Source organism: Desarmillaria tabescens (assembly GCF_030435595.1).
Source record: "Desarmillaria tabescens strain CCBAS 213 chromosome Unknown EV420scaffold_6, whole genome shotgun sequence".
NCBI classification, from domain to species: Eukaryota; Fungi; Basidiomycota; class Agaricomycetes; order Agaricales; family Physalacriaceae; genus Desarmillaria; species Desarmillaria tabescens.
In genome coordinates, this window is record NW_026848305.1 from 313,187 (window position 1) to 330,831 (window position 17,645).

The 17,645-nt window shown below is 47.3% G+C and overlaps 6 protein-coding genes across 6 annotated transcripts; 5 read left to right on the forward strand and 1 right to left on the reverse strand.

The window, feature by feature from the left end:
- Nucleotides 1-54: 54 nt before the first annotated feature.
- Nucleotides 55-1,419, reverse strand: EV420DRAFT_1618237 (uncharacterized protein; the record flags this gene model as incomplete). The annotated part of the gene is made up of 5 exons (XM_060475316.1): nt 55-392; nt 444-916; nt 967-1,046; nt 1,084-1,257; nt 1,309-1,419. 5 exons carry the CDS (start codon nt 1,417-1,419, stop codon nt 55-57), a joined length of 1,176 nt encoding a protein of 391 aa, XP_060335411.1.
- Nucleotides 1,420-2,418: 999 nt separating this feature from the next.
- EV420DRAFT_1515725 (uncharacterized protein) lies at nt 2,419-2,745 on the forward strand. Its single transcript, XM_060471906.1, has one exon. It carries the CDS (start codon nt 2,477-2,479, stop codon nt 2,726-2,728), a length of 252 nt encoding a protein of 83 aa, XP_060335412.1. The 5' UTR covers nt 2,419-2,476; the 3' UTR covers nt 2,729-2,745.
- Nucleotides 2,746-6,770: 4,025 nt separating this feature from the next.
- On the forward strand, nt 6,771-8,727 carry EV420DRAFT_1302559 (P-loop containing nucleoside triphosphate hydrolase protein). Its single transcript, XM_060468418.1, has 10 exons — nt 6,771-6,972; nt 7,026-7,195; nt 7,252-7,573; nt 7,631-7,750; nt 7,809-7,861; nt 7,915-8,000; nt 8,052-8,119; nt 8,175-8,371; nt 8,426-8,533; nt 8,584-8,727. Exons 1-10 carry the CDS (start codon nt 6,802-6,804, stop codon nt 8,645-8,647), a joined length of 1,359 nt encoding a protein of 452 aa, XP_060335413.1. The 5' UTR covers nt 6,771-6,801; the 3' UTR covers nt 8,648-8,727.
- EV420DRAFT_1302561 (uncharacterized protein) lies at nt 8,728-11,018 on the forward strand (the record flags this gene model as incomplete). Its single annotated transcript, XM_060468419.1, has 6 exons — nt 8,728-9,006; nt 9,027-9,237; nt 9,291-9,504; nt 9,556-10,091; nt 10,142-10,505; nt 10,585-11,018. The coding sequence occupies exons 2-6, from the start codon at nt 9,040-9,042 to the stop codon at nt 11,016-11,018; spliced, it is 1,746 nt and encodes a 581-aa protein (XP_060335414.1). The 5' UTR covers nt 8,728-9,006; nt 9,027-9,039.
- A 386-nt stretch (nt 11,019-11,404) lies between these two features.
- On the forward strand, nt 11,405-12,601 carry EV420DRAFT_1637864 (uncharacterized protein; the record flags this gene model as incomplete). Its single annotated transcript, XM_060476767.1, has 5 exons — nt 11,405-11,671; nt 11,720-11,989; nt 12,052-12,124; nt 12,186-12,499; nt 12,569-12,601. The coding sequence occupies 5 exons, from the start codon at nt 11,405-11,407 to the stop codon at nt 12,599-12,601; spliced, it is 957 nt and encodes a 318-aa protein (XP_060335415.1).
- Nucleotides 12,602-12,634: 33 nt separating this feature from the next.
- Nucleotides 12,635-13,274, forward strand: EV420DRAFT_1637865 (kinase-like domain-containing protein; the record flags this gene model as incomplete). The annotated part of the gene is made up of 2 exons (XM_060476768.1): nt 12,635-13,011; nt 13,067-13,274. The coding sequence occupies 2 exons, from the start codon at nt 12,635-12,637 to the stop codon at nt 13,272-13,274; spliced, it is 585 nt and encodes a 194-aa protein (XP_060335416.1).
- Between the last annotated feature and the right edge of the window lie 4,371 nt (nt 13,275-17,645).

A 17,645-nucleotide genomic window follows, 5' to 3' on the forward strand; every position in this document is an offset into this window, starting at 1 on the left:
AAAACAAGCCACGCATACTCGATTCAGTCATAAGTAAAGAAAGAAAAGTGTTCCTCAACATTCTGATATCGGCCCCATTGTGGTCATATACCTCCAATGCTTGTTCATGCTTTTCTTCGGTGCAGGAGGAGTAGGAGGCGCAACCGGGGGAAAGACATATTGTCCTTTCAAGTGCTTCATCAGCCTGTACATCTCATAAGGAGCCATCTCCATCGATGTCGTCGGCACCTTGGGTGGCGGCGGTACGTCCCCTTTGAACACAGTCATCGGGCGGGGTGGGGGGGCAGATATCTCCCGCGTCTTGGCATGCATCTCCCTCGAGACGACGATAAGCAGTAAAATAATTATGCACATCCCCACAATGACCATTTGAGGGAAGAACCCGATTGTATCTGCAGGATCGGTCAGAGCGAAGAGGGCAATAAATAAGAAGGGGAACACGCCAATCAAAAATCCATCCAAGCCCGGCGCGTCGGGCATGCTGTTCCTCAGTTGTGGGAGTGCCACGAGCATCGCGCCCACAGAGACGAGATGCTTGAGCACAGGTTTGGCAGTATGCAGCCTGCGGGCGAGGATAACATGACCGATACAGACGTGTGTTAAGATCCATGAGACGATGAACAGCAGGAGTGCGATTCCACGGGCATCCGTCGGGCGATTGATGTACATGTCCAGATCCCTCGTCGGAAGTCTCGTGCCATCAGCCAAGTCCGAATAGCTCTCCACATCTGTCGAGTGGATGTCAAAGTTTGCTGTCAGCGCCAATGTAGCGAGTTTGCTTATAGTCAAAGTTTGGTTGGTAGTACCCGATACGGCATGCAGGGTGCTTGAGAGGTAGTATTTATCAAATGGATAGAGCCGGGCTTTGCTCACGTCGAGGACGTGGTCACTATCGAATTGCACAAGGTTTTGTATGCTAGAGATTCACAGTGAGTAGAGCGTTTGATGAAGGAGAACGAGACGGACTTTCTCCGTAAACCGGTATCTTTGTTGAATGGTATCTCAGCAGGGTTGTACGTCGCTGTCGGCTGGGGATCTCTGTATATCTACATTAGGAGAAGCTCACAAAGCGGAAGAAGATACCGACCCATCGACGTATATGTATACAAGCTCATTGGGAAGCCCGCAGTTATTGCTACCGTGTGAACCCTCTGAACCTGGGAGCACATTGCCCTGGCCACATGCCATGATAGACCACCGAATCGTGATTGAGGGTTCATCAACGTCTACATCGACGTTGTCCCCGATCAGGACAATCTGTAGTTCTCGTGAGGAGCTGCCATAATGAGATCGAGGAGGAATACATACACCTGGAGCAACACTGTCCAACGTCTTTTTGAAAGGCGGATCACCCGCATCGGCGCCACTGAATACGCATGATATGGTCCCAATGAAGACAAGGGAAAGAATAATACACATCGCCAGTTTGAAGCTTTGAGGTATCGAAGTCGACGCCTGCCCAGGGAGTAAAGGGATGATATGACGGGATTTTTGGGAGGAGGGAGCGGGAGGAGCAGGAGCGGGAGGAGCGGAAGCGGGAGGTGTAGACGGACGAGATAACGCAGCAGCTAGTGGGGGGACATCTCGTTGTTCCTGAGGAGTTAGATGAAAAGAGCGAAGTCTCCGGAACGAATGGCTGAGATGCCCGCGATGACCAAAGGAAGTCATCCTCCAAGGTGTCACGACGATGAGGATGAGAAGGGAGGGGAAGGGTGGGGCAGGCGAGAAAGCCTGTGTATATAACCAATTCACAGGGACCGCCCCACCACATTATCAGGCAGTCAGAACGGAAGTTAAGTCCATGGAGCTGAGTAATTAAGATCGACATTCGCGACGAAGCCACTGGCAGACTGATAGATTCAGGCGGACTTAGAGCGGCAGTAAACGTGCTCTACGGTTCAAAGGCAGTGTAGGATTGAATGCCACTTGCACCAGAGTGGGGTGTACATCGAGGGACGTGAGTATCTTGTCGTATCAGAAGGCAGAGTGGTTCAAGTGAATATCATTCAGAGAGCAGGGAGTACTGTGATGCTAGAGGTCATTGAAATCTCGCTTCCGCATCATCTTGAGTCTATTTTCATGCAAGTATTGACGGATCAGTAGTGCCAGGTAGTGCCGTAACATATCAGCTTGTATGAAAAAAGAACTTGAGAAGTCTCCAGATAGCACATAGACGAGAACGAGGCATCGAAATCTTGTATCGCGTGTCCATGTCAGGGATGTAGCATGCCACGTCATTCATCAGAATCGGCGGAGGAGTCCAGCGTACCTCTCCACTCTAGTCACTGTCGGGATCAGAAAACCATGATGTTTCCCAGCCGCTACGAAGTCTGAGGAGACAGTATAAACTCCTATGAAACATGATGAACAGTTGAACATGTGCACAATCCTGACTGATTGTGCGTATGACACTTCTTCTCTAAAGTACTTCGACTTTCTTTGGCTTTGATCTCCACGGTGGGAGCGGGTTCCGGACATGTCGACAATAGCGCTACCTGCTCTCCTTGTGTTATTAGGTCTGCTCTGTCGGAGATCCGCAGAAAGTTTTCAAATATCCAGATGTCATTATTATAAGTCAAGGATGGTACTAGGACGCACAATGTGTCGGAGTTTGCTACTAGCTTTTACATCCTGGTGGTTCTGGTCTGATCATATCACTTATCAGAATTGGCTCGCCAGTCAAAAGCAATGGCGTGAATGGTATGCCGTCATGTACAACATCTTTTGACACAAATATCAGAGTTCGCTCAACCCGCAGTAAAAGAAACATTAAGAATAATCATTGCTTACGGCGTCTTAATATTTAAACAAGGCTCGTACAGTTATTGACAGGTCATTGCAACACCATCAGTCACTGAAACAGTTGATTTAGCCTCCTTCTCCCCAGTTCCGCTGCCTGAAAGTGTTGTATAATCGGAGACATAGATGTTATGGATTTTTAGTGATTTTTTGGGAATTTTAGCGCTACTGCTGACCCCGTGAAAAATCGAACAGTGATGCAAATTTGGCAGGGGTTTGCCACGTGGTCATTTACCAGTCAATGAAACACCGTAAATTACGAATATCTCAATACTAGATGCTTTGATCCAGTTCATACTTTGTATTGACATCACTGAGTAATATTAAAAATTTTGTGGCTACTTTATTTGAGGAAAAAGACGATGTGTGGTGGATGGGACAAAAAATATTTTTCGGCGTTCCAATGACCGGTAAATAACTGTATTATACAACAGTTTGCATGTTTAGCTGATTTTATCACTAACGGTGAGGAATGTAGATGATAAGTTGATGAGAAGTGCTTTGCCGAAGCTTCGGGGTCCGCTGTTGCGTGACGTGACACGTTACTTTTCGCGAATTGTCACGCTCCTCCTTGGACCTTTATTGGGTGCCAAACACGCGTCCAGTTTCCTATCGTCCACCATGGCTGCCTTGAACAAGCTTGCCATTCGAGGCATTCGGTCTTTTGACGACAAACAAATATCTGTCATTGAATTCTTCACCCCGGTTACCGTCATCGTAGGACACAATGGCAGCGGAAAGACAACAATCATCGAATGTCTCAAGTATGCTACTACCGGGGACCAACCTCCCAATACTCGAGGGGGTGCCTTCGTTCACGATCCGAAGATGGCAAACGAGAAGGAGGTGAAGGCCCAAGTGAAGCTACGTTTCGTTTCCGCCAGTGGGACGCGCATGCTCGCTGTTAGGAACCTGAGTGTTACAGCGAAGAAGACGTCGGGTTTGACGATGAAGACTCTCGAGGGTATTTTGGCGTTGGCAGATAGCAATGTAGAGAAGGGTAGCAAGGTGCGCCACGAATCACATTCATTTGTGTTTACCTAAGTGAGACGTTCAGAGGGGCGTCATTTCTACAAAATGTGCCGAACTCGATACAGAAATCCCACAGCTGCTAGGGGTTTCTAAGGCTGTACTTGAAAACGTCATCTTCTGTCACCAAGAAGATTCTTACTGGCCCCTGGCGGAGCCTTCGACGTTAAAGAAGAAATTCGACGATATCTTTGAGGCTACGAGGCAAGTAACTTCATTCTTGTTTCTCATTGCGGAAATTGCATCTTCTTGGATGAGAATGCCCGGGTCTTCATTTTCCAAAGCGCTCCGTGAGCTTAGAAGGATGCTTTGAGGATTTGGCCAACTTGGGTGCATTGATGTAACATGCTTTTAGCGTCTGATAGTCGCATCTCGCTCAAGATTAGCGAAAACGTTACCAGCTACAATGCTAATATAGTTCTACAGATACACGAAAGCTCTCGACTCCATCAAGACACTACGGAAGGAGCGTGTTGCCGATCTCAAGGCTGAAAAAGAGCATCTTGAAGGTCTTCGTCGCGAAAAAGGCCATGCAGACAAACTTCGAAAAACGATATCCGACTTAAATTCTACAATCGCTAGCAAGGAGATTGAGTACGATGAAACCAAGAAGAAATATGATGAAATCGTAGTGGCCAATGCCAAGTTTTACGAGTATTCGCTCAAATTTCGTGAGGTCTTCAGCGAAGCGGAATCGTCGACGAAGAATAAAGTGGTACTGGAAGAGCAGCTCCGGGATGCCAAGATGAATCTCCAGAGTGAGCTTCCTGGTAAGTGTTTGTGCTCTTATCCAAACACCATACTCACGTTGATCGTTTGAAAGGTAGCGAAGAGGACCTGAAACAGGAACGGAACAATCTCTCAAGTCAAATCGAGGCCCAAAAACAAAAGAGAGATAGAGAGCAGAGTAACCTTCGCGACCTTGAAGACGACGTGGCCAATAAGCGCAAAGAACACACCAAGTTGGCAAGCGAACGGGGCCAACTCATTGCTGAGGCAGAAGTAAGTCTCTATACTTTTTTACACTCTCGTCTCAACTCTCGATAGAGCCAAAAACAACGCATTGCAGATCGTGAACAGCTAATTTTCGAAATAAGTGATAAGCACGGAATAAAAGGATTCAGCCACTCTCCTTTGCAAGGCAGCGATATCCAAGCCTTCATTTCTCGTTTGGTAGATCTACAAAGGTCGCATAAAGCCGCTGTCAATAAACTCAAGGTGCGATATGGCATCTGATGATGGAATCTCGTATTAACCATTATCTAGACCGAGCTAGCTGAAAAACGCGATGAATATACTAAGAAGCACATGCAACTCACGAGTCAGGCGGAACAGCACAAGGCAACACGAACCAGTTTGCAAGAACAGATTGTGCGTAACCCTCCTCTCCTTATCCATTTCTCTCATGCTGAGTCTCAATAGGCTGAGCGGCGGAAGAAGATTAGAGAGGATGAGAAGTTCTTGGATAGTTACGAGAATTACGAGACAGAGCTCAGTACCATGAAGGACAACATCGAGGACAAGAGGAGACGACTGGAAAAGCTGAAGAAAAGTCTCAATGAATCCGACTATGATGGACAATTGGCCGAGAAAGCTACCCAGGCTCAGGGTCTTGAGCGCCAGCGCGAGGCTCTCAGTGGTGAACTAACGTCGTTAAGCAATCAGGCTGAGGCTCGTGTTGCTCTGGATCTCAAGAGGGGGGAGGTCAAGTCGAAGACTGCTGACATGAACCATGCGTAGGTTTTTGCCGAACCCCAAACTCCATTACTGATGTCGTCTACTAGGATCGATAATATCAACGAGAAGTACCGTGCTCTCACCAAGAAAAATGTGAATATAGACACCATAGGGACTGATGTAGACCGGCTATTGACGTGCGTTTCGTCATTGATCACTAAACACATCCGTTCCTGACCATATCTGTCCAGCGAGAAGGAAGCTGAATGTAGTGAACTGGAAGCTAAAGCCAACAGCGCTAACCAAACACTGCAACATGCAGAAGCCACTCTATCCAATATGCAAACCCAACTGGAGAAGAAGGAAGCTGAGCTGAAGAGTGCGTTGACCACGACTTTTTATCAACAGACGCTGATATGTGTGTGTTATGCGCAGGGGTTGAGAAGATTCTGGCGGAAAATCTTGACCAACCACTGGAAAAGGCGATTGCGGACGTCAATTCTGAGCTGAGATTTCGAAATTCGTAAGGTTTCTTTTCGTGCCTGTCTTCTGCTTGGCTGCATTATGCACAGACAAGTCGGATCCTACCAGGTATACGAGAGCCTGTACCAGATCGGGAAGGAATCCCAAAGGTGTTCAGTGTGTGACCGGCATATGGATGCCAAAGTGTTCGCAATCTTTGAGACATTCGTAAGTCCATATGATGGTAGTTTTGAAGCTTGACTGAGGACGCCAATTCTTTTCTAGCTTAAAACTCAAATGACTAAGAGCGCCGATGTGTCTATCGAAAATGAACGGGATCAGATTAAGGAATGGCAAGGCGAGCTGGAACGGTTACAGGCTCTAATGCCCATCGAGAATAACAAGAGGCAGCTGAAGATGAAGGATATACCCGCGTTGCAGGATGAGATCGATAAGGAGGAGGACAAGGTGACCGAGGCTACTACTAAGGCCGAGAAGGTTCGTAAAATGCTCGGAAAGAACGACATGTACTGATGTATCTCTAGGCTGACCAAGAACTCGCGGTCGTCAAAAAGCAAATGAAAGACATCCAAGGGCTCCAGATCACTGCCAGGAACGTCTCTCGCCTCCAGAAAGAAATTCAGCGTGCAGAGGAAGAGGTGGAAAGCTATGAAAAGGAGTTAGCTGCTACCGGCTCTACCAAGACCATGCGAGACGTTCAGAATGAGCTAGATGAGATATCCACGAAGATGTAGGTATCTGCTTCGCTTTTCTGACTGGTTGTCTCACGATGTCACTTCCAGACATGCACTCGACCGAGAAAAATCACAGATAATGAAAGAGAAGGATCGCCAGAATAACCTATATCGTACTATCGAGGGTGATGTTCATAAGATGGAGAAAGACGAATGGGATCTTCAGAACAAGATCAAGGAAAGGGAGGATACTCGGAGGCGAGTCGAGTCTACGAAAGAAAGCATTGAGACGTTCAATAAAAGAGTCAAGGCATGGAAATCCGATGACCTTTGGATAATATACGACTAATTTTTTGTGTTCAGGATGCCGACGCTCAACTAGCGGAAGCTCAGGGGCCCATCGACGCTCTCGAAGCAGACTTCAAGACCACTGAACAGGCTCTGAACGCTCAAATCACAGAAGCCCAGAGTAATGTGCAAGCATCCAACCAGAGCAACGATAGACTGGAGAGCATTCACAAGGATGTCGAAAGGTACGCAGTTCACGTACATCACCCGGATTTCGTCCTTATTCGAATCCAAATTCTAGGTATGTCATGCAAAGGAGAGCTCAGAAACTCGCAGAGAACGAGAGGAGGAGCGAACAGGCCGACCTGGAGATCAAAGAGTGCATGGACAGCTTGCAGAAATGTCGCGACGCGATCACCCAACTTGATCGGGAAATCGGTGGTGGGGATGCCAAGAGGGCGAACCTGCAGGAGAACATACGCATAAGACAGCTAGCGCGTCAGGTCAAGGATATCCAGGATAAGATCGATAGCCTCGATTTGGAGGCGGCTGCGAGAGCACGGAGGAATTTCGAGGAAAAGTATGGACCTGAGAAGGAGAAGGAGCAGAAATTGCAAGCGTCGGTGGGTCACTCTGACTTTGGATTTGCCTTTCCCTCTTCTGACGGCTTATGATTAAAGTACTCTCATATTGCTGGAGAGTTGAGTTCGCTGAGAGCTCAGCTGAAGCAATCGGAGAAGGATATGAAGGAGTTCAAGGAGATTGACACCAGATATACCGATCAGTTAGTCAAAGTGAAGGTGTGTGGGTTGTGGCAGTGCACGAATTCCGATGAAACTCATCACTGTCCCTTCTTAGATGTCGGATGTAGCTAACAACGACTTGGAGTTGTATGCCAAGGCTCTGGACAAGTGCGTGTTCTCCTCCATTGCTGACACGTTATCTAATGCCGGTTCTATGGCAGCGCGATCATGAAGTACCACGGTCTGAAGATGGAAGAAGTCAATGACACGATGAGGCACCTGTGGAATAGGACGTACCAGGGAACTGGTATGTATGTAGCTCACCTCTCTGACTGATGCTAACTGGATTGAAACACAGATATCGACGGTATCAAGATCCGCTCGGACGTCGAGGGTGGCGCTTCAAAACGCTCGTACAATTATCGCGTATGACATTCTCCGCCATTTTTTCCAGTGGTGGCGATCCTGACTCTACTGACAGGTGGTGATGACGAAAGACCAAGTAGAGATGGACATGCGTGGTCGCTGCTCGGCCGGCCAAAAGATGCTGGCATCGATCATCATCCGTTTGGCGCTCTCCGATTCCTTTGGGCAGAATTGTGGTATTCTGGCTTTGGACGAGCCGACGAATGCTCTGGATAGGGAGAATATCGATGCGCTGGCTGATAGTCTCGTGGAGTGAGTTGTCGTCACAATGTGTATTGGTTGGTACTGAAACGAGTCATGGGTTAGCATCATCAATGAGCGGAAGCATCAGTCAAACTTCCAGCTTATTATCATTACGCATGATGAGACATTCCTTGCGAAGCTCGGGCAGAATAATATTATGCAACATTATTGGTATGTGGATCGAAAGTGCTGGACTTAGCGACATTCTCATGGTCTTCCAGGCGCGTCTCTCGAGACGCACGACAGAAATCCATAATTGAACGGCAGAATTTCTCAAATTCATGATCTTTCTTTCTTTTGATTACATTATGTTTCATCGTAGCCATTGTACCACTAACCAAATGATTATCGCGCATCTGTTGTAGCCTCCGTTGGTGTGATAAGTAGAAGGAGGTAGAAGGATATGATAGGACCTCTCCCCCAACCCACAGGCCGTCCTCTCCGCGATCATTAGCGGCACTCTGTTTGCGCCATTGCACGACGTACGCACTTATGCCTATTCCTGACAAAAGGCTATATCCCCCGTGTCAGTTCGTTGAACCATTCATCCATGTTGGAAAACCTTGGCAAACAAGGTAATTATGACGGCGGGGGGCTGGCAGTCGGAGTTTCAAATCCGAGCTTAATTGGACGACCGGCACATCCTGAATGTTTACCTCACTTTTTCCCTTTCAGTCATGCAAAAGTTTTACTGTGGCATCTATGATCCCGCCCTGTCCAAACAGTATATGCCCGTCGTCAGCATCAAGTTATCGATGAAATCAAAGGCACCTCAGACTGACGATGCTATCGAAGCCGTCTTTGTGCGAGTCAAAGACTCACAAAAGTTCAAGCGGGTTGGCACATGGGACCAGGATAGCATCAAACTCTGGAAAGCACGTGCTTGTTCCTATACTGTCAAGATTCTCGTTCAACTTTGCATCATTAGTTGAATGAACCCATGACCGTCCCTGATTGGGAGAATAACCGTAACCCGCTCGTTGGCGCTATCGAGAACCATGCAACCTATTTATCAACGTCAACCAAGCTTTCTATGTCAAGCGTTACCGATGATAATGTCGATTTACTCGATTTCGTCGTCGTTCTTGAGTCGCCAGAATCCGAAGAGATGCTAGATCCAGTTCATGATCTAATGCCTCGTAGTACGTGTCGGTGCCAATCTAACTCCACACTATTGTTTTACTTTACATTAGACTTTCAAGAGACGCTTTCCGAGGTTCTCAGAGGACCAACGCCTTCCCAGCAGGCCAAGTCGACGGGGTACAAAGATCACCAAAGCAAACAAAGACCAATATTTGATGGCCGTTACGACGTTGACCATCCTCAGAATACTGAAGGTTTACCCATTGCTCTCTATCATCCTGTCTTTTCCCAATTCAGGACGGAGTTCGCCAATGTGGATCTCCCGGTGCCTCAAGACGTCTCACGTGCCACCATGAAGGTCGTTGAGGTATCCTCGGCTATTTATACAGGCTCCAGGAAGGGAGACAAGCGTCGAAGGGAAAACCTTGTTCCTCACCTCTCAGCCGCCATCGGCCACTCCCTCGAGCATATCGTCAATATCGATGGTACTGAACCTGATGGTACCATTGTACATCGACCCGTGCACGCAGAAGGAGAGAGCGTGGCCCTTTCGCTGAGTGAGATCAAGGATGAGATTGGGACTGGAGGGTCCGACCCCTCCATTCAGGGTGGTCTGTCTGTCCGCCACTTTTGGGCGCAAAAAAATGTAAATCTGAATGTTTTCCGTTCTGTCCTAGATGACCGTTCTTTTGCTAGCGCGCCAATTACAGAAATGCAGCCTGCTGCCCTACTCCTGTCCTCGCAGTTGCAGGTCCTTGGATAGGTGTCTTGGGCGCCGTCTTTACCGACAAGTTGATTATCGAACCATTGACGGATCTCATTAGGGTCGTCGATCTTCATCTGAACAGCCCTCATTACCGACGCATAGCCCGGCTCTTTCACGTCTTCGGCAACTGTCTTACCTCGTTGGCAAACTACTGGGATACACTCGTCATACCTACTATACCTGTAACCTCGATGGAGCACCCTCGCTACTACCCTCATGTCAAGGGCTATACCTCGAACAACTCGACTACCTCTTCGATATCTCCGCCCAATAGATCCACAAGATACCCTCTGTGTCACCTTTCTCGCAGAAACAACAGACCTTTCTCGCACCCGCATTGTTGTCAAGTTTGTAGAGCAATATGGGGGTGAAGCACATCGAATTCTCGCTAATGCTGATTTAGCCCCAAAGCTCCTCTATCACGGTCCTATTGATTCTTCCGCCGATGCACCTTCATATGGCAGTCTTTGCATGGTGGTGATGGAAGGGGTGGAAGGTACTAACGCGTTTGTCCGATATCAAGGTCGAAAGGCACCAGAATCGTTTGTCACATCGGTACGCGAGGCTATCCTTAAACTGCATGAGCACGACTTTGTATTTGGTGACTTGCGGCGGCAGAATATCATGCTCACGCGAGATGATAAAGTCAAGTTGATTGATTTTGATTGGGCTGGGAAGGATGGTGAAGCAGAGTACCCGATGCGGCCGTCTGAAAAAATACGGTGGGCACCGGGGGTAGGGGCGATGGAGAAATTGCACAAGGCTCATGATATGTTTATGATTGACAAACTGTTCTATGAAGGGTAGCCGAGATGTGCCATATTGGTCAAATATTTTCCCTGCATTCTGTTTTTTTCTTGCTGGCGACGAGTCCTCTCAAGGCGGGAAAGCTGGTTCTGCATCCTATCTAGACGCGGTCTGTACGTACTAAAGATGCGCTCCATTTCGCCCTCTTGTGTAGCCATGAGGAGGGTGATGGTGTTTTTGAGTTGCTGGATCTTTTATTTGAGCTGGAGAGGGCTATGTCGAGTAAGTGTCCATGGGGGGCATAGACAAGGCCACAGTAATTGAACGTGAACATTGATCGGCAGTTTCCGAGACGCGTTGAACCAAAATGTCCATCATCCGAATAATCTGGGACGGGTACCCTTTGTCTAGCTCCACAGCATCGGTCACTTCCTTACTCTTCCAACATGACCACCCTGTCGCTATCCTGGCGAGAATTTCTACATTTGCGATTTCCCTCCCATCCCAGTATTCTGGAGCCCGCTTCGACTGAAACGGTACCATATTCTGCCAACATACCACCAGAACCCGAGGAATCCCTGCGCCAGAGCAGTTTGGATCCCAGTTTCCTAGACCGTGTACTTCTTCCGTTAGAAGCCTTTATAGAGCAGCTGGGCATAATCGATGACCCCGTCCCCCTCTATGTCGCTAGGAGCATCTCAATCCTATTTGAGGTGGCAAGTGCGAAGCAGAAACTCAAAAACGAATATGACATCTTGTAGATACTGCAAAACGTACGGATGGTCGTCTTGGAAGCCGTCGTCGCCCTTGAAAGCTCTTTCTCTGTGGATCTAGTGCATGTGTCAGAATTGGAATTGGAAACGGGCGAGATGAACTTGTTTACCCACAATATCGACATCCATGAGGACGTCAAGGCGGTCAGTGTGGAGATAAAGCACCCGAGAGTGCTTTACCGCTATGCAACGGAGCTTCGAGAGTCGCAGGTCTGTGAGCCTGTAGGTCAAGAGGGTGGCAAGGCCATGGCTGTCAAAGTCAGTACGATTGTCTTTGGCACAGATAAATAACAGCGAATGGCCTTAAGATGTGGCTCCAGGAATATACTTGCACACCATGGGCAAAATTTGGTCTGTTTTTCAGCGGAGTGTCCGCTATTTTGATGGAACGTGGTGTGCTCGTTTTTTCTATTTCCCAATGCGTGGTTTAAATAATGTCTCATTTACTTTCAAGTAACATATGATAGTGGGGAGCACGCTTTGTTGGTGTCCCCGCACTATCATCTTTTCGATGACGACAACCCTCCCGTGTGCAACTCCTGCACGCCCCACGACGAAGGCGGAATTCCACTTCTGGCAGTTCTGACCGGTTTACTGTTTCCTAATGTCATCGTGGATAACATGACTCGGTTGCCGGCCTTGGTGAACCCTCTCAAGGTGCGGTCCTCGAAAAGGTCGAGTATCTCAACCGGCTCCGGGTCGGTACAGGGCAAACCAGCACTTGTCGACGTCGAACGAAATTTGAAGATCGCATCCATACCATCTGCGGTATGTTTTATCCTAGAAAACTAACACTCAACCCTCTTTGACACAATTTTCAGCTGTTATTTTACATAGATCATCCAGGTGTATCTGCGGCTCCTCGAGTAGTTTTTCGTTACGAGAGTTTGTGCCCGGTCGACGATGCTCCTCTCTGGTAGCGCTAGCGTCTCTGACGTGCTCAGGTCTTCTCCTCTGTTGGCTTCGATTGATCCGATATTCTGCTCTGTGACCATCTCGCGGGAAATTCATCGAGGGAACTATGCTCGGGTCTGGCGTGGCACCCTCAGCGACGGCTCCCCACTGGTAGTCAAGATGTATCCGCGACGGCATTTTGATGTGATGAAAAAGGAGCTCAAGGCCTACCAGTACCTTCAAAGTCGTCAACTATTCGATGTCGCCCCTGCCTATTACGGCACATTTACCATGCCTGATCAATATTGGGCAGCCATGATCATGGCCGATGGTGGAGAGAGCGTGGGTTGTTCGTGGAAAGATGCAGGTTTGAATCCACGTGAGCTGTATGTATTGTCCTCGACTTATTTCTTTTCTGGTTCAAGTTTTCACTGTATGTAGGAAGGTTATCTGGAATCACTGCAAAGCCCTTCACTCTATTGGCATGGTCCATCATGACCTCCAGCCTAGGAATATCACGAGAGATGGAAATGGGGCTCTCCGTATCATTGACTTTGAGAGTGCGGCCTACGGCCATTCTTGCGATCTTATGTCTTGTATGGAACTCGCCCGTAAATTTGACTCTTTTGCGGATGGCTGGCGCCAGTGACTCAGAGGCGCATTTTTCTAGCTGCTTATGTATTTGCTCAGTGTTTAAATTGAAGTGTTATGCGTGCATTTTCATCTGTAATAAGGTAAATTAGAGAAATGTCTGACCTGGGCATCAACATCCAAATGTCTGTGTATATAAATAGTGCTCCATGCCTCGATAACAACATCTGCTAACGGCGACCCAAGCGAGGAAGGACTTGGCTACATTAAAGGCTCATTGATTCTACTACCCCGTCTCTTCGGCACCCCTGACTCTCGCTTTCATCGGTTTCGCCCACTGCCCGCGTCTGAACAGTTCCAACAATTATCAAATATAGCTCAGCACAAGAGCCTAGGACCGCAACGATTCAATATAGCTAACATTTCCTACAGCTGAGCAAACACAACCCCAAACGACCGATACTCCACCCTAAGCCTCACCTGATTGCAGGCCCCGGGAAGCTCCCGCCAAGGTTTGTCCGGAAAAAACCCTGATTTTTGGCCTCAAATATGCAAAGATTGGCACCTAAAATATGCTAACTCGGACAGGGCTTCTGCCAGTCCGTCTGTGCCGGACTGCGCCGCGGGCCAAATTAGGCCAAATTTTGGCATCCTTTGCCTTGCATTTTCCGGATGAAATTTCAGTGTCACTTCCATCCATCCTTCAGATCCCAATAAGTCTTCGCTATGTGCTTCTCCAACTACAGGGATTCTGCCAGGTGCCATTCCTCCAGGCCCAGAGGCCCTAAAATATGCTAACTACGGACAAGGGTTCCAAATTTTGGGTCTGAAATATGCTATCTGCGGACAAAGATTTCGCTTTTTTTGGGCCTAAAATATGCTAAAATCCGGACAAACCTTGGCAGGAGCGACCGAGGGAGGAACCAGCTCCTCGTGTCTCAGGACGACATTTATAATATTGCATAATTTGTGTAGCTTCTTTCTCTCTAAGATTGAAGAGTACACCTATTGACCATAATGTAGTGGAAGACAGCTTGCTGCTCAGAGCTCTCACATTGTTTGCCTGTGCTTGTATAAAGTGGAGTCAGCCAATAATGTTTCACTATTGAACCCACATGGCCAACTTCGAGGACCTATCTGATGACATCTTAATTCTTATAATTCAGAGTCTCCATTATCGTCCATGTCTTTATAGGCAGCAGCTTCCACCCAACATCACTCCTTTAGCCGGCGCATGTCGTCAGCTGCGAGCGCTTTGTTTTCCCATCATTTTTGTAAAGGTAGTGTGGACATAGGTTAATCCATCTCAAAGAGTTCCTCTGTTTCCACCACCGTCCATGTGTGGCTTCATTCGGTACATAAATACTCACCTTAATCATAATACATACTCTCAGACTAATCATGCAGGGAGCTGGACATCGTCATAATTCAAAGATCTCCCTGAATGCACAAGTACTATAGTTGTGGCCACAATCTATGTGATGTGAGGGACTATTTGGCAGCCTTCTCAGACATGATGGCCACAGTAGCTCCCTTAATGCATGCTCTCCACACAGTTCGATTCAAAGTTGAGGATGTAGGTTCAGTCAAAGAGCTTTATATTGGCCCATGGCATACGTTACTCGAGTCCATCTTTCTGCTACCAGCTCTAGAATCACTTGATATCAATGCACCGTGGACCTCAATGACAGAAGCCTTCCCCCCTCTCTCCTTGCACTACACCCACATTCGTCATTTTATCTACCATGCCTCATTCTTCTATTTGCCTGTAGCCGTTCGAACTGAAGGCTATGGAAAAAGAGGCCCTGAGCAGATGAACGTTGAGGTGCATAATTTGTGACTCATCCTCAACTCTAATTGGAGCTTGCTGGAGGTACTGGAATTACCCAGTGAACTGGCTAATGATCTCTTCAATTCACCTTTTCCTTCCTTAAAGGAGTTGTCTCTCTTTGGATATGCGTCCATATTGGGATTTGCAACTTCAAGCTCATACTAGAAGATTCCTGAAGCTTCAGCTTACTCATTTGTCATGATACTTAGATATATTTAGTACTTTAGGTAGAATATTCTAGATACTTTTCGTAGTATATAAGAAGCTCATTAGGAGCTCTTGTAGCTAACAATTAGGTATTATTCCTACTGCAAGCCTCCCACTGTTAGAGTGCCAACAGTCCAACCCATTCCAATTGCATTGTTGCGACTGCAGCCTATTTATGCATGTAATTTTGCAATCTAGAGTGTTTTACATGCATACTGAGAGATAGTGAGCGAGCGGACTAAAACTACGCATCGACACTAATGCTACGCGGTGCAATGATATGGAATATAACTTATGGCATAAGAAGCAACGGGATTCTAAACAGGACTTAGTCACAGCACTGTACCTGACGGGCATGCATGATGAGAAGGCCAAACCCTATACCCAATGCCTTAGGCTCTAACTTACAAGCACACTCACGGGAGCTAGATAAAACCTTGAAGATTGCACTGACACTGAGAACACTTAGTGCGCTCGCTAACTGTGATGCGCCATACCTGAAAATCCAGGGAAATCCTTAAGTGAGATGACAGATATCATCGGCATGAGCTTGGGCAATGGGCTTCAGCCGAAGTCCGCGAGCCCGCATTCCATTGTTCTGAGTCCCATTGTTTGAAGACTCACTTGTTGCCATGTCTACGAGAAGCCTCTGTGAATCCAAGGAAGAAGTCCTGAATGACATATGCCAGAACTGATAGTTTCGTGCGCCTAGACCTGTCGGTCGCTAGAGAACAAGCCCACGGGTGTCGGGAGAGCACCTCTTGGCACACGTTTAGCGAGCTCACTATAGAAATGAGACTAAAACTGGGAAGTCCGACTTGGATGCTCAGTAAGGCGGCGGTGGCAACATGCTACGCATGTAGGAGTCTGGGTGCTGCGCAACGTTTGTAATTCTAATTCCCCTGTAGTATAAGTAGGCTGGTTACAGTAGGTAGAGGCCAAGTTTTGAGCCCCCGAGTTCCCGTGCATGCGTTGAAGGCGGTACTGTAACAAAGGACCAGTTTGTGACTTCGAGCTGTGCATAGAATTAGCAAGCTCACTCAGAGAAATATGAGATACCCTTTTGATAAGACTTTTGAGAACTTAGTCAGAGTGAATATGAATCAGTGACGCTGTTTCTGTTCTGTTAAGTGTGATAAGTCTGTTTGGAGAATGTGTTGAAGTGGAAATCTGAGTTCTGTTCTGTTCTGTTCTGTTTCAGTCTGTTCCGTGTCAGTTCTGTTCGAAGTTCCGTTTCTGAATCTGTTTCCGAGCACTTCTGAAGTGTTCTTGAGTTGAGATAACCTGCTGGAGTTAGTTGGAGAACCCCTACATACAGTTGTGTAGCGAGCGGGCTAAGTCAGTGCTTGCCTGTGGTGTTCTTTTAGCGAGCTCACTAAAGTTTTGGCGTGTATTGCCACTGTTTCTGTCGGGATCAGTGTCCCTTGTGTATTATAACTCAAATCTGCCTTGAAGGTTGCGTCGCGCCAGTGAACAACCTTCCTATAAAAAGTTCCTAGACTTAGGAATTCATTAGAGAAAGCTTAGCTTCGCTAAGAGCGCTGAGAATAAGAGAAACTCTTCGAGATATTGAAGTATAGTTGGATCGCATTAGAAATAATCGCTCCCCCTAGAACTTACGAGGGTGATTGTAGTTTGTGTAGTTGTGTGAGTGTGTGTGTGGGTTTTTGAGGTTCGCCTTTTAGCCTGCTCACTATTCCACAGGTGCCCACAGCCAGCCTCTTCAGCATGCTAAGTATTCTCAGTGTCACTGCAATCTTCAAGGTTTTATCTAGCTCCCACGAGCATGCTTGTAAGTTAGAGTCTAAGACCTTGGGTATAGGGTTTGGCCTTCTCATCACGTATGCCCGTCAGGTACAGTGCTGTGACTAAGTCCTGTTTAGAATCCTGTTGCTTCTTATGCCATAAGTTATATTCCATATCATTGCACCACGTAGCATTAGTGTTGACACGTAGTTTTAGTCTGCTCGCTTACTATATTTCAGTATGTGTGTAAAACACGTTAGATTGCAAAATTACATGCGTAAATAGGCTGTAGTCGCAACAATGGAGAGGGTGTTGAGACAGCCTATGTGTACTATGTGCCAGGGTTTTGTTCGTGTTTGTGAGCTTCCTCAAACGGAATGCTAAATTTTCGAAGTAACAGTGGTGGTTCTCAAAGATCAAAGGATTCAGTCTTTGAGACAGTGGTCAATGGAGAAATTCAATCAGGGGTATGGTTGTGGAAGGCAGATCTGGCAGTGTCCGAGACGCGTTGAACCAGAATGTTACTCATCATCCAGCCACTGCACATCTTTTGCACAAGAAGCCTCTCAAGAATAAACACCAAGATCCCTCATTCCATCTCTCTCAAGGTCCTCACAGATGCCCATAAACACAAACTAACCTGCC

Bases quoted from the DNA above. Each gene is read 5' to 3' on its own strand.
- EV420DRAFT_1302559 (XM_060468418.1), top strand. From the start codon at position 6,802: ATGAAAGAGAAGGATCGCCAGAATAACCTATATCGTACTATCGAGGGT. The intron at 7,196-7,251 runs GTACGCAGTTCA...TCCAAATTCTAG, and splicing joins ATTCACAAGGATGTCGAAAG to GTATGTCATGCAAAGGAGAG. The intron at 8,001-8,051 runs GTATGTATGTAG...ATTGAAACACAG, and splicing joins TAGGACGTACCAGGGAACTG to ATATCGACGGTATCAAGATC.
- EV420DRAFT_1515725 (XM_060471906.1), top strand. From the start codon at position 2,477: ATGTCGACAATAGCGCTACCTGCTCTCCTTGTGTTATTAGGTCTGCTC.